Source organism: Rissa tridactyla, chromosome 11, assembly GCF_028500815.1.
Source record: "Rissa tridactyla isolate bRisTri1 chromosome 11, bRisTri1.patW.cur.20221130, whole genome shotgun sequence".
Classification (NCBI taxonomy): domain Eukaryota; kingdom Metazoa; phylum Chordata; class Aves; order Charadriiformes; family Laridae; genus Rissa; species Rissa tridactyla.
Genome location: NC_071476.1, coordinates 7,029,611 through 7,044,329, shown reverse-complemented (window position 1 = coordinate 7,044,329; position 14,719 = coordinate 7,029,611). Strand labels below are relative to the sequence as shown.

The 14,719-nt window shown below is 47.4% G+C and overlaps 1 protein-coding gene across 1 annotated transcript; it reads right to left on the bottom strand.

Annotated features, from left to right (window-relative positions):
• Positions 1 to 4,080: 4,080 nt before the first annotated feature.
• CXCL14 (C-X-C motif chemokine ligand 14) lies at positions 4,081 to 13,594 on the bottom strand. Its single transcript, XM_054217513.1, has 4 exons — positions 13,446 to 13,594; positions 12,451 to 12,556; positions 7,681 to 7,791; positions 4,081 to 5,145 (listed from the first exon to the last, which is right to left on the bottom strand). Exons 1-4 carry the CDS (start codon positions 13,507 to 13,509, stop codon positions 5,130 to 5,132), a joined length of 297 nt encoding a protein of 98 aa, XP_054073488.1. The 5' UTR covers positions 13,510 to 13,594; the 3' UTR covers positions 4,081 to 5,129.
• Between the last annotated feature and the right edge of the window lie 1,125 nt (positions 13,595 to 14,719).

The window sequence follows — 14,719 nt, the reverse complement described above, 5'->3', positions numbered from 1 at the left end:
TCGCTACCTGGGCAGGGCCACTCATTAGTAGAGGTGATGGCCCAAGGAGGCAACCTTGGGGGTAAAAAAGATGATGACTCTATCTCAGTTTCACGTGAGTTATGATGACCAACTAGTAACCCAATTTGGGGCAGGTTTTTAGCGTTCTCTATGAATTTGCGGAGGCAGTCCGTAGAGATGGAGGGTCAGTCTTTCCAGAGGTATGTGGTGTCAGAGAGCACAGCTAACAGCGTTGTGGGATTTTCCAAGTTGCCCGCAATTAACATTTCTGTAAGGTGTGTATTGGTACCTACAAGCACCAAAAACCACTGTAAGTATCTGGAGCTCTGTGCTTGCAAACACAGCTGTAGCTGCTGTTCTTCAGGCAATGGCAGGCCCAGTTGCTCTTTGGGGGTGGGTTATGTCAGGTAAAGGAATTATAGGGAATCTGCTTTGGGGTACTTTGCCATATGTTGCCTACAAGGATATCTGGGGGCTCATGGAGTGCAGCCTTTCAAGGCAAACGGAGCACCTTCCAGAAAGCACTCGGCTCTTTGTGGTTTGGGATCAGGGGAAATCAATGAATGACAGACACAGAGGGCTTCTGACAGAGTAAACACAGAGTCAGTGAGAGCTGCAAATGGCCATCCTCAAAAATAACTGTACTTCCATTTGTGACCGTACAACCCCCAACCCATTGAAGGGAACAAACTGAACAAGAAATCCCAGCATGAGTGCTACGCATGGAAGATCTACAGAGTGTCAAAACCGAGAGCTGCCCTGGCATGAAGTCAGTGTGGCCAGGGCTTTTAAGATGGGCTGCTACCTGTTCTGGATCCGAAGCCCAAACTCAGCCAACAGCTGAAAACAGCTTGGCTTTTGCCAAAGGTGCTGAGCCACTTGGAATAAGTGAGGTCTTCAGATGCTGTGGACATCTGGATTTAGATGCCTCATTTTTGGAAGCTGGTTTTAGAGGAAGAAGACTCAAAATGTGACTGGTGTTTCACCTGATGTAATGGGAAGTCTGTTGTGGAGAGTGAGAGCTCTGCCTGGGCTTATATAAAGCCTGTTAAGTGATGCCAAGTTGCATGGGAGGCCCTTGCCCTTGGACAGGCGCAGTTCCCTGGCCGTGGATCTCCGCAGGATGGTGAGTCCTGTGGGACGGTTGCTTTTTATTCACATTTGTTCCCATTCTTGACAAATGTGGGTCCAGGAGGGCTCCAACTCTGATGTTTAATTAGTCGAGAGAGCTGTGTTGCTGTAACACTGCCTTCGACTTCCCGCCTGGGGGTGACCGGTGCAAGCCCCCAGGCCCCTCTGATGACTTTACCATTGAGCCCCATGTTTGCTCCCACAGCCCTGATGAAACCTCGTTAGTGCGGAGCCAGCTTTCCCATCGCACAGACGTGGTCAGGAGAGGTCCCCATGCGTGTAGCAATCTGGCATGGCCCCGTGCCTTGATTTAGGGAGCCTGGGGGGAGCTGGACCTGCCGAAAGCACCGCGCCGTCTCGCCCAGACCACCGAGCAGCTATCGCTTCTTAATAAACTTCTTGGCCATCGCTGGCCTAGACCGCATATGAACAAGTGAAAGGCAAGTGGTGAAAGGATCTGTATAACGTTACTAATCCCACATAGCACTCTCACTGAAAAGGCAAGGCAGGTCTCCCTGCCATTGTGTCCTGTCACTGCAGCTGCTTGGTTCAGCCTCCTGCTTTTATTAAAACAAAACCTGATTGTGCTGTTTCTGAGTGGGTGCAACCTGTGGATGCCCAAGGGAAGGATGGGGGGCCATGGAGGACTTGTGCCCAGGGCTTGGTGCTCCGTCTCTGTGTGCTCCTGGCTAGGGAGAAGCTTTGCAGGTTGGATGGGGGAAAGCTGTTGCCTGCTGCGTTCCTTGGAGGCTCTGATAAGGGTTTATATCTTTGCGATGTAGCATCGGTGTTTGAGTAAAAGAGCTGTGGCGTCTGCTTGTGCTGCCACTGCTCCCCAGGATGGAGCAGGGTTCTGGCTTCCCCTGCAAATGTTCAAACTTTTAGGAAGGTAAATTGGTAACTGGTGAGCAGCTGGGGCTGGCTGGTGCGTGCTCAGACCGTACTTCAGCAGCTTAATTTTTCAATCTCAAAGCACAAATGTATGGCTTGTATATTAGGGAGGTTGGACTGAATGGTCTCCTGTGGCTTCCCAACCTGCAATCTGCTGGGGAAAACAAAAGCAAACATTAAGGTTGCTGCCAAATCTAGGTGGAGAAGGTACCCCCCCCCCCCCCATATATATATTTATTTATTTAAATGTTTTAGCAAAGATGTTTCAGTCTAAAGGGAAGTGGTGTTTTGTATGTGGCATTTACCTTCTGACACAGAATTTCCCTCTTGCAACTGCAGTATTGGGGATGGCAAGGGATGATCCTCCTGTTTCTGGGAACTTAAACCTGCCTGGAGATGTAGTTTAACAGGCTTGGGAAAACCAGCTCAGAGTCACAGTTCTTACTCTTCGTGGCTTCAGTTATTGTTTCCAAGAGTTGTTTTGTTCAAAGCACAGATTTTGGGTTAAAGGGAACACATGTGCCAAACCAAACAGTTTTTTCATTAGTCTCCCATTCTAGTAAGGTCGGGGGGGTGGGGGGGGGTGGGGGTGTGGAATTACAATTGGTTTCCTCTGTGCCCAGTTTTTGCTGGTGGTTTTGGTTTGGCAGACAAACCCGGAGCTAAGAGTCATTTGCACAGGCTATACCCTGCGAGGGGTGAGTCACGGAGTGCTGCGTTTGGGCAACCGCAGCTGTGTACAGCATTCCCAACAGAGCGTTAACCACCACTTGTGCAACCATATCAATGTTCTTCCAGGAAATACATTGCCCAGTAGTCACTAAATAAGCATAAAACTTTTCTTGAAGTTTGTTGGTGTGTTGAAATCAAATGTCTTCCAGGAAAAACTGCAGTTTTTGTTAAGATGTGACTCAAGAAAGGAGAGGGGCAGGTTGGCTAACCCATGGGTCTAGGTTTGCCCGAAGATCGGGTTCAGATGCTCAGCCTGAAGCAGGACCTTGTGGTTGATATCTCCAAAGGTTTAATTTCTTAAATACTCTGGGATCTTTCTCAAGCTCCTTCCTAATAGGCATCTGAAGCTTGTAGCTCCGTCCTTGTGCAGAATAGGAAAATACTTTGAAATCAAATAGCTCTTTCTCCTTCAGCTCTGCCAGGGTATTATCACAGTAAATAAGTATATAGTGTGTGTGTGCAAATATGTAATTTTTTCCTTTTTTTCTGTTTAAACTGGAGGAAACCCTTGAGCTGAGACCAGGCATTGCCTTGATTATATAGTATAAGATCAGTGTTGCAGGAGTCGCAGCCTGGTGTGAAGCTGCCTTTGCACAGCTGGGAGCAGCCAGGAAGGAGCACGGTGCTGTTTGGAGAACACCAGGAGGTTTTAATGCATTTAAACCCCTGCTGGCTTTACCCTTCCTGTCTCTTGCTGCCCTTTTTAGCTGAGGAGCGGTGTGGGTGCCTTGTTGGGTGCAAAGTCCCTCCTTTTGGGCCAGGGTGAAAACTGCACAGAAAGAGGAGGGGGTAGTAATAAATCTGTAGCTAATCTCAGCTCACAGATTTTTGTTGCCTGATTTTTCATTGTACAACCTTCCCTAACCTGAGATCTTGTCTTAATCACTGCATTTTACTTGTTTTTATATGGATCTGCAGTGTTTGATTTGCATTTATTTAATGTAATGCTAGACTAGTGGCTATAGCTGCATGGCACAGCCCTTCTTCATGTAAAAAGATTCCTCAGTGTTTGGGTAAAGTTCAAATCCTAAAATGAGAAATGGAAGTAAATAGGACTGGAATAATGTTTTCTAATTTCACTGTCATCGAGTTGCCACATCTCTAAATCAGCTTCTCTGGTTCAGCGCTTTTCCCCAAACCAGTTCGTCCACCAAACAAAGTTATTGGAAGTGGCTGGAGTTCCCTGATGGCTTAAGGAAATTTAAGAGCAATTGTCAGCTTTTTTAAATATATTTTTTTATTACTTTTTTCATTTGTCTTAGAAAGAAATATGAAATCTGCATGCAATCTTCTAAATATTTCAAACATTTAAATAGGATATGATAATTTAGCAGTACGGTACATTATACAGGAAGATAATATAGGGAGACTTCCTATAGTATATTTACAGATGAAAAGGTAGTTTTGTTATTTTAAAAAGAGGAATGCACTGCTTAACATTGAAGTATTACATTCAAAATAATGTAATGAATATGTTGTATTGTGACTAAAACATATATAGGTATTTATATGTTTGCCCTATCATATTTTTCATAAAAAGGTACCTTTTAAAGGCTTTTTTTTGTTGTTGTTGTTGCTACAAATCTAGGAAATCATACACAATAGTCTTGAAGCTTAAAATGACGCAGTACTGAAACCACAAACTGTCTGTAAGAACTTCAGGTGGAAAAAAAAATTTAAACACTTTTAGTAATAAAAATGACCTTGAAATGCTTTCTAATGCATGAAGGGTTAAATGGGGGATAGGGTAGGCTTCACCTTGCAGCCAGACCTCAAGTCCATTAAAGAAGAGGTACACAGGTGATGTTCATACTCATTTGATGATGAGCCGAGGGACCCCACTTCGGTGGTTACAGCCACCACATTTCAGCGGCATCTTCCCCAGCAAACTCGTCTTCGGTCCCCGCTTTGCCTGACCGTGGCGGAGGCTGCAAACATGACAAACCACCACAGCACCGAAGCTTTCCCACTGCGAAAGGGTGAGGGATGCGGCCATATAACACCTTTACATACATTACTGTTTGTCTAATGAGCTTATAAAGCTCGATTGCAATCATAGTGAAGTATGAATGAATAACAATAAAAAAAAAAAAAACAAACCACAAACAAACCCAACCTCTTTAAAATGAAAAGTGTGAGTTTTCCCAATCTCAGTACAGAGCAGATGGGTGTGAAATCTGAAGTGCAACAGGTGCTTTTGAAATCTGGAAGCCTTTTGCACGCGGCTATAAAATGTAAAAACTGACCCTTGGTAAAAAGTGCTTTATAATAATATAGAATTTGTGTCTTATGTCTGTGAGAAAGAAATAATCTTCTGCAGAGCCCAGTCCTATGCCAGCCAAGGGAGTCCACCTCATTCCTCATGCTGCCTCCTCTTATTCTTCATAAACCCTAAACAGAAAGAAAGGCAAGGGCAAGGTGTTTAAATGATGAATGAAATAACTCCATTTCAGATAATAAAAAAAAAAACCCAAACACCAAAACAAAACCCAGAAACCAGATTTTTAGCCTTTAAGTAAATTGGAAAGTAAGTTATTGAATTCATCAGTCACTGAATTGCTCTCCATAAAGCATCTGTGAGAAGGTTTGGACTTTGACATTGCGGCATTTTGCAGGTGTGCAGGGAGTAACACGCTCTGCCACCATTATCAGGATATATGAGATTGAAATCCACATCTGCTAATACACTTTAACTGCTGGAAAATTCCTGTGTTGTATACAACTGTTGAAGTATATCATCAGCTGTATGTAAATAATAAACTCACAATATCTGTCATGTTTAGAATAATATTAGACTCCATTATTATGTCCTGAGAAGACCACTTGACAGGCTTGGTTGCTGAAAAATCCTAGTTGTGCAGGCATGGGGAAAACTAGGGGCAATGCTGTTTTGGGGGAAGAGATTCATGTTTGTACCGCATTTGACTTTAAATTCCCTGGCTTTTCCTGGGGAGCAGGCCAGGGGGTTTGGTACAGCTGGCACTGAAGGCACTGACAGGTTTGTGTTTTTTCTTTTTTTTTTATTTATTATGAGGACTTGGTTTAAATTAGGCTCTTCATGTCTGAAATATTCATTTGACGCTGCTCGGCTGCCCTGCTTGCCCGGTTAGCAGTGTTGGGGACCTGCTGGGTGCCATGCAGGGGTGACGTGCTGCAGCGGGGCAATGCCAGTTCTGGGCAAGGTAAAACACCGAGGGATGTGCTGCATCCCTTCTGCATGTCCCAGGCCGGCAGCCAAAGCCATGGGGATGCTGAGCTTGCTGTCCTTCCTCCTCTCCCTGGCGGCAGGGACAGTCTCCCTCCCCTGGCTGGACTATGGGGAAGCCTTGAGCTGACTGTTACTTTGGGCTATGGAGGACTGTAGAATCATAAAGTCATAGAATGGTTAGAGTTGGAAGGGACCTTAAAGATCATCTAGTCCCACCCCCCTGCCCTGGGCAGGGACACCTCCCACCAGCCCAGGTTGCTCCAAGCCCCGTCCAACCTGGCCTTGAACCCCTCCAGGGATGGGGCAGCCACAGCTTCTCTGGGCAACCTGGGCCAGGGGCTCACCACCCTCACAGCAAAGAATTTCTTCCTGAGATCTCATCTAAATCTCCCCTCTTCCAGTTTAAAACCGTTCCCCCTCATCCTGTCGCGTCCCTCCCCAGCTTTCCTGGAGCCCCTTTAGGGACTGGGAGGCTGCTATATTTTCAGTACTGAGAAATCACTTCCATGCCCTGAGCACAGGAGCAGCGCTGCTATCTGCAGGCAGGAGCTGGGCTGCAGCACGTGGCCGCTGGCTCTCGCAGCCTTGCAGGGAGCATCCCTCGCCTCGGGCTGCTTGGGAGAATGCTGCATGTTTCCTGAATGCACGAGCCTGGGGCTCAGCATCCTTTGTCACCTTAGTGATGGCTTTATAAAAAAAAAAAAAGTATAAAACAGGAGAAGAGGATAAATATGTGATTATGCAGTAGCCAGGGCTTCCCCACATGCTCTGATTGCGGAGCAGCCGCAGGGAGCTGGCAGGGAGTCAGGGGAGCTGGCTGGGGGGCTCGGCACCCACCACCTCTTGCAGTGCCATGGCATTGTCCGTGCCACCAGGCACCATGTGGCTGTGCCAGAGCTCGCTGGTACCCTTGGACCTGCTGAGAGATGGGGCTTGCTTCTCGCTGGCTCCATTTGACCTCAATTTTGGGGAGTGAATTTCCCATCAGTTGAGGAGGATCAGGGTTTGGTGGGCCTGTGCTGCGTGTGGGGGCTATTTCTTGGCCATGGCTGGAGTTGGGCAGCTCCCCTTAATTACAGATAGGGACATCGCCACTGTCAACCATCAGGAATTCATGTTTCTCACCCTCTCCCTTCTATCTGTGACTGATGGCTTGCAAAGAAAAAAAACATACTCTTTGCAAGGGAGAAGGTGGCAGAGCACCTTGCCTGCAAGTTACTGTTTTTGTGGGAATATCACACTAGTTAAAATTGTCAAAGTTCTGCGTCATCATATACTGATGACTTTGAGGTGCTGTTATTAAAGTGTGTGACAAGGCACTATCTTCCCAGCTCTGCTGACTGCTTTCCTTGTGACCGTGTGGAAGTAATTCAGCTTTTCATCTTGGCTATTTACCCATAGAAGGGAGGTAGGTGAGTGTATGTAAATAACTGAGAACATCAGCTGATGAATAGTTGTAACAGAAAATAATTACTATTTATAGTCAGAACAGCCTAATCCTAAAATAGAAGTGAGGACTGCATGCGGCAGGAAAGAAATAACATCAAGAACATCCATTTATAACTGTGATTTTGGTAACGAAATACATCATCTGTGCTGGATAGAGAATTTCAGCGTGTGTGTTTTCCTGGGCTTTCTCTGAATGCTGCTGGTTGCCCAATTTGCCACCAAAGTTTTTTTTTTTCCCCCCCTCACCCATTCAGTAAGTTTGCACTTACCTGCCTTTCTCTTTCCATACTCGGTACCACTTCAGCAGCCTCACTGTGTTCTGGCGCTTGGGGTTTAAGCAGTGCTGCTGCTCCCCTCTCACCCGCGTCCACAGAGTCACACTGCAAGGCAAGCGAGCATGGGTTACGGGAGTCGAGGGAAATACTGGTCCCCTGCTCCCACTCCAGATAAATGCCAAAATCACCCGGGTGGGCAGTGGAAGGGTTTTCATGCTCTCTGTTTTATGGCAGATATTTGAGTTTATTGTAATATCAGAGCAGATCTTCATCTGCTATCAGTCAGTGCAGCGCAATATTGTCCCCATTATACTAGGTTGGACCATGTGAAGACTTACCCACTGTTTCTAATCAGTGGGTTTGTTCTGCCTGTCTTAGATGCTTTGTTTTGAGCTTAATAGCTGATTTAATTAGCGTGCATCCAGGCAGCCACAAGGCCTCTGCATGAGGAGATGGTTCCCTTACACTCAACAACGCTGCGCCCAAGAGAAAAGATCAGACCTGTTTCATTGGTTATTTTTTCTCTTTTTTTTTTTTTGAAGGCCACAATATTTTAAGTTCTTGCACATGGCCAAGTACCTGTGTGCCCACCAGAGTAGCTCTGAGCCCCAGCATGCAGTCCTGGGGCTTCAGCCTCCCCCCGATCACAGGCTGACCCCTTTCTCCTTGCCAGCAGCAGCGGCTGGGTGTCCCTTTTATTGTCAGGACAAGACATGCTGGGAAGCAAAATGTAGCAAAGATCTTCAAGTCATTTTAGGGTTCATCCTAGAGAGTTTAGCAAAGCCATTGCTGGTTGGTCTGTGACAATTGAGGTGACATGAGAGACCTGGAGCTGCTTCCCAAAAGGATGGCTTTCCAGACAGTCCAAGACTGCTATCACTACTTAAGGCTTAAAATCAAGCAGTTTTTTATCTTATTAATTTTGTGATTTTTTTTTTCTTTTTAAAAAACAAAACCTGACAATTTTTGTTGGAATTATTCATTTTCTGGAAATATCATCCGTAACAGAGAAACACGGTTTTTAGTTTAACTAAAATACCATACTGGAATTACTTAAACACTGCTAGAGATGTGAGTAAAATCATGGCAGAGAACCAGAAATATCTGGGTGTACTAATGGGCTTCTTTAGTGATTTTGTTCAGAAAGGAGCTGTTTATCTTCTAATGCAAGAAAAAGTTCCTTGCAGACTTTCCCAGCTCTCCCGGACGGTGCGGAGGGGACGTGCCTGGCTGGAATTGAAATGCTGTTTGTTGCCTGCATGAGCTCAGCTAAGGGTCTCACCACATTTCCCACTTCGATGTTATAAAAGGAGTTCAAATAGTTCTTTCCATTCAACTAACTTTCTTCTGCTCTCCCCTTCTCTGCTCCACCTCCAACAGGTGTGAGCCAAAGTCACAAAAAGACAAGGTGTCACTTTTGGTTTGCTTGCCGGGAGGATGTGGCCCTTTCCCCAACGTGTGGGAAAGCGGTGGAAGGCCTCCAAGAGCCTCCATGGCTGCAGACATCGGAGAAGGAAGGGTCACTGCTAAAACTTCTGGACTGTCTCTGCTCCAAGGGCATTCTCAGCCAACCCCTCTGGGGATCAGCGTGTATGTAAGAAGGGGAGTTTTCCTACAGCTTTGAATGGGAGTGGAACTAAACCTTCATCAAAGGCACAAGACGTGCAAATGTTAAGGGACTTGAGGTCAGCATGAAGTTTCTCCATCCAGCAGCCACCTTCTTGTCTGTGCTGGCTGATGCCGGACCTTGGCTTGGGTTTCTCTTCTGACAGAATACAGAGGGTATTTCGAGAAAGCGATGGACAAGCTGAATCGCAGGAGGAGAGGAACAGGAGTGCCTCTGAAAAGCAGCAAGCCCTACATTTGCACCAGAAGCAGTGAAGAACAATTCTGGATTTACTAGAGCCTGCAGTCTGAGGAGGAGGAGAAGATGCATAGTTTTCTTTTCAGGTGAACAACTGAGTCTTTTCTCAGGCTGAAATGTGTTGCTTTGACTTCATCTGTAGGTTTTCTGCTTTGATGCTGGAGGCTGGACAGCAGAGGAGACGTTCCTAAGCCAGCCCCATCATCCCCTGTGGTTCCTGTGCAGTCCCTGGTGCTGTGAGCACAGGGTTGAGTGGTAGCATTTTTGGGCACCCTGAGCTGACCTAGCCCTGCTCTTGGGGATGTTGGTCCAGCAGACGTAAGGTGACGTACCTAAGAAGAGGCGCTGCGGGAGCGGATACCCTGAAGGGAGGAGTTCCCTGGGTGATCTGCAAGAAGAGGCTGAGGGGAATGGAGAAGGAACTGAAGCACCAGAATGTACACCTCCAGTGTTATCCCTCCGGTGGGATTTGTGACATGAGCTCACTCCAGTGGTGTGCACCGAGCTGTCTCTTAGCTGCCTAGGGCTTGGTGGCTGGAGCCTTCACCCACAGTATCTGAGGGTCCCTGTGCCAAAATCCTTCCCAGTATGTCTATGCCTCCAGGTCTGCAACGAGCACCCCTGGGTCAGTCTGTGACCCCCAGTGCCTTGTGTCCCCACACATCTCATCTGCATGGATGGTGTGGCTGCACCTCGCCTGCAAACACCCTGTCCTCAGGGCCAAGAGGCTCCTGGTTCATCCCAAGCCGGTGGAGGGACTGCCATCCACCTCAGCGCTCCCTAGAGAAAGGCTCCCAGTGGTGCCTGTTTCCCATCAGCTGCTCTTGCCCCAACACATTCCTCCCTCTTTAGGATGAGGCAATATGTGGAGGGGGGTTGGATCCTTTAGGGAGGAAAAGTTAAACCTCGTGCCTATTTTCTGCTGCTTTTCCTCATGCCCGGTGACAGATACACACACAATTACTGCTAGATGTATTGTGACTCTTGATAGGCTTTGACTAGACCGAGGATCTAGTTTAGCTGTCTCTTAGCCTGTACCACAGCTCTGCTGGGGGGGTTATAGCCAAAGACAAATTCCTTCCTAAACTGCACCCCCATACCTACTACTTCTCTGCCCAACATAATTTGCATCATGTTTCTGCTGTATGAGAGCTTTTGAGGAGGGCAGGAGGGGACCCAGCTTCAACAACTCATTTTAGATGATCACCGTGGCAACAAAAACTCAGTTGCAGGAATTTAGCTCCTCTCTGCCTTGTCCGGAGACTCCTGGATCAACTGGTTCATGGAATATTAATTTCAGTTTGCTTTCGGTGCTGACTTCAGACTGCATTAGAGTGGCTGGAAAGGTGGTGACGGCAGCGGGTTAGCCCTGCCTGCCCTGTGGGTGGGGGCAGCGACGGGACGGCTCTGTCCCCACAGATGCTGCAAAACCAGGGCAACCCTCCGGGCTTGAATAGCATTGCTCGGCATCTGCACAGCTATCCAGCTGGGAAAGCAACCCACTCCTGCACAGCATTCCAGGTTTCCCGGCTTTCTGATTGAAAGCGATATGTTGCATTAATGAGATTTATTTTATACCCCCTGGCCACCAGCTGCTTTTGGGCAAATGCCTGGAGTGGGATGCAAAGAGCTAGTGCCCCTCTACACCATCCCTTTGCTGTTGAAAGGTCAAAGCAAACAAAGTAAAGCTGCAAGGAGCTGATTCAGGCAGTGATGCTCTGTGAGCGTGTTTCTGTTCAGGTCGCCATCAGCTGATTTGGGCTTCAAGGAGGTGGGTCTGATGTTCCCTGAGCTAAACATTGCTTGCGGTGATACTGGTGCGAATCTGGAGGATGCCTAAGGAAGCTTGGCTCTCAGCTCCTCCTCCTTATGCTTTCCGCTGAGTCTGGTGAGCCATTTCTGCATGGGCAGGATGAGGCTCCTGTGGTATCTCCTTGTTTGTGCCAGTTGGATGGGCAGGATTTGGCCCCATGAGCGCCAGAGGTGGTATATGGCTCAGCAGGACAGGACTTGGATCTTGCTGCTATAGCACCTTTCTAAGATTAAGCGAATGGTAAATGTTCAGTGAGGGGACACAAACGCTGGAGTAAGTCAGTCCTTGGCGTTCTGGTGGTGTGGCTGCTCGTGGGACCCTTTTCCCCCCTCTGAGGTGGCAGAGGGGCTCGGTGCAGTCTTCTCAGCTGATCTGCCCTTCTGGTCCTTATCCAGCCCCACGTGCTGGTTGGATGCTGCTTTGTTGGGGGAATCTTAAGATTCCAAAACAGGATAGGGAAAAAAACCCCACAAACCACCTTAAAATCTAAAAAAACCAAAAACAACCCTCCTTTTGAGCCAGTCATCAGAGATGTCAAAAATCCCCATACCTGCCTGGGTTCGGTTAGGCACTACATCACTTTGAGATGTCACGGCTTGCGGTGAGACGGGGAGGAAAGCGTTTTCTTACTCGCTGGGTAATCCCATCGAATGCAAGGGGATGGCTCTGGTACAACACAGGCGAAAATCTGACTCTGATTGGGATAATTCTTCCTTGCAGAAACCACCACGGACCAAACTCTGCTCGTGTTCTCACTCTGCACGCCCAGAGTAACTTGAGTAAATAGTTCTGGATTTTTCATCGGGCAGCTTGAAGTAGGATTTGTCCCTATCTTCGCTTGAACTAATGATTATCCTTTTATTACCACCTGTTCTGTAAATATTTCTTTGAGCAAAAAGGATTGTGTTGAAAAATGATAGCTGGGTTTTTGGTCAGAATTGCATGTTTGTTGCATCTGATACAGCAAATAAGTATTCCCAGAAACTAGCTTGCTAGGGCATGAGAAAAACAAAGAACAAAGAAGGAACTTGCAGTATAAGGTATAGCTGATAGGGAAACAGAAAGCAATAAATGAAGGAAAACTTACATAATCATCTCTTCCACGCAAAACGGGTACCTTGGTTTTATTTCCAGCTTCCGGACGTTAGAGAATCTTATTTTAGGACCTTTTCTTGAACATTTGCACTTTACGCCTACAAGAGAAAGCATTTTCTCATGCGCTTGCAAAGCCTCCTGCATACCAAGCATCCCTTCCCCGCCAGCTTGTGTGCGCACACAAACTTCACTTTGCTCTTTTGAGCCTCAGTCTTTCAAGGCTTTTAATTTTGTGATGCTGCTGAGCTTTAAAAAAAAAAAAAAAAAAGTAATATTTTCTTTGCTATATCCCAGGAAAAGGTAGTGATGCTCTGGGAAATATGTTTCAGAGCACTATACATGCTCTGAGGCTTAGTAAATATGAGAGCTTTTTAAAGTGCACCTGCTGTGATTTAAATGTAATTGTATTTAACAAAAGGAAATGAAAGAGTCAGAACTTGCTTTAAACTGAGCAAGCGAACACACATCTCGGCTACTTTCTCATTCACTCACGTCTCTCTTGGACTTTGTAGGACTCTCAGTGATTTCTCCTCGCAGGGATGCTGTCGTGCATTCGCAGCCAGACAAAAGCCAAGTGTTTTTTAACCATCACTTTTGCACACAGCAGAAAACGCACACTGGGTGGGATTCGTGCTACCACATCAAGTCCAGCTCCGCTCTGTTTTCCCTGTGAAAACCACCCTCAGTTTCGAAGGAGATATTTGAGCTATATCCTGAACAACAGCGATCACGGGGTGATCTCCCACACTGTGAGTCGGGGCTATTTCACTTGCGATGAAGACCCAACTTTGTATTTTACCTCGACTTCCACCCTTAAAAAAACCCTCACAGCTCTGTTACCCACGGATTCAATACATCGCTTTTCCCAACGTGCAGGGGACAGCGAAATCCAATTTGGGGTAACCAAGAGGCAAATTAAAATGACTGGAAAAGCAACCCTCTGGAAAAGAGTTTTACGTGGGAATAAAGCAGAATAAACCAACTTACCTTCTGCGCTGGCTAAGCACATCGCGATGAACAGCAGGAGCAAAGCTGCTGTCAGGAGCTTCATGCTGGGACAGCAGGTACCTAAAGCGACGCTGGGGATTTTAACGTGTTTTTTTTTTTTTTTTTTTTTTTTGCTTCGGCTTCGTTCCCCCCCGGATTTCCCCTGTCCCTAGGGCTGGATGTGGCCGGGGAGAGGACAGAAGAGAGCGGGTTCTGGCGATGCTGCTGCCCTGTCGCTCCTGCCTGCGCTCTGCCTGTTCCTGCCTGCGCTCTGCCGCGTTCCCCCCCTTGTCCTCTTTTAAAACAGCTCCCGCTGCCCTTGCTCCCGGCTCATTAATATGCAGAGCAACTCCACGGCTCCCTCCGCTTCCTCAGCCCCGGCGGGGAAGGGGAGGGGTGGGACACACACCCCCCGGCACCCCGCAGCACCCCCGGGGGGTTGGGGGGGGACGGACACCCCTCCTCTCCCGCCCCGAGCATCCCGGGGGTGGGAGCGCTGGCGATGGGGCGGCTGCTCCTGTCCCTGCCCAGCTGGGACATTTCTCACCGGGAGGAGGTTTGCTGGAAAGCCGGGATGTGTGTGCGTGTGTGTGGAATTATGAATGGGGCTGCAAAGTGGGAAAAAACCCCTCGTTTGCAAGTGCTCCACGCTCCGCAGAAATTCCCACGCACCTTGGAATTCGGAGAAGTCTCACCTTCAGAGGGGTGTCACCTATTGACTTTAATATTATTTTCTAGCTTTAACAGGCTTCCAAATCTAAAGGAAAGCTTAGTGAATTAAATGGGGGGGAAAAAATTATTCCGAAGAGTGGTGTTAGGTGGGTTTAGCATGTGGAATGTTTCAGGAAATAAGATGAATTTCGGGTTGCTTTAACGAACACTCCAGCAATGCTCTGCTCTGTGAGGAACAGGGTAGCAACACGCAGGAACTTCACAGATGTAAATATGTGTTCCCTCTCCCTTGCGGAGTCTGTTTCTGATTTCAGTAACAGCTAAAATAGCATCTTTAAAATCCAGATTACAGATTTTTTGCCTGTGTAAGTGAAATGGGTGAAGAGCAGAGTTGGGTCTCTGATCTCTTTCATAGTAATATATTCAAAACAGATTGCAGATAAATGCCTCTGCTGATCCCTGGTTCATCTCAGCCCCTCTCCCAACATACCGCTGCCCACGCTCCCCGCTCGCACGCCCATCCGCCTGATTAAAAACCGACCGAAACCAGCCATCCTGCCAGTTCAGGCAGCGCTTGGGAAGGACGCTCCACGCACTTCCCA

Coding starts and splice junctions, on each gene's coding strand:
- CXCL14 (XM_054217513.1), bottom strand. CDS start 13,509: ATGAAGCTCCTGACAGCAGCTTTGCTCCTGCTGTTCATCGCGATGTGC. Junction 12,557..13,445: donor GTGCTTAGCCAGCGCAGAAG/GTAAGTTGGTTT, acceptor TTTCTCTTGTAG/GCGTAAAGTGCAAATGTTCA. Junction 7,792..12,450: donor TGCGTGGAAGAGATGATTAT/GTAAGTTTTCCT, acceptor CTTGCCTTGCAG/TGTGACTCTGTGGACGCGGG.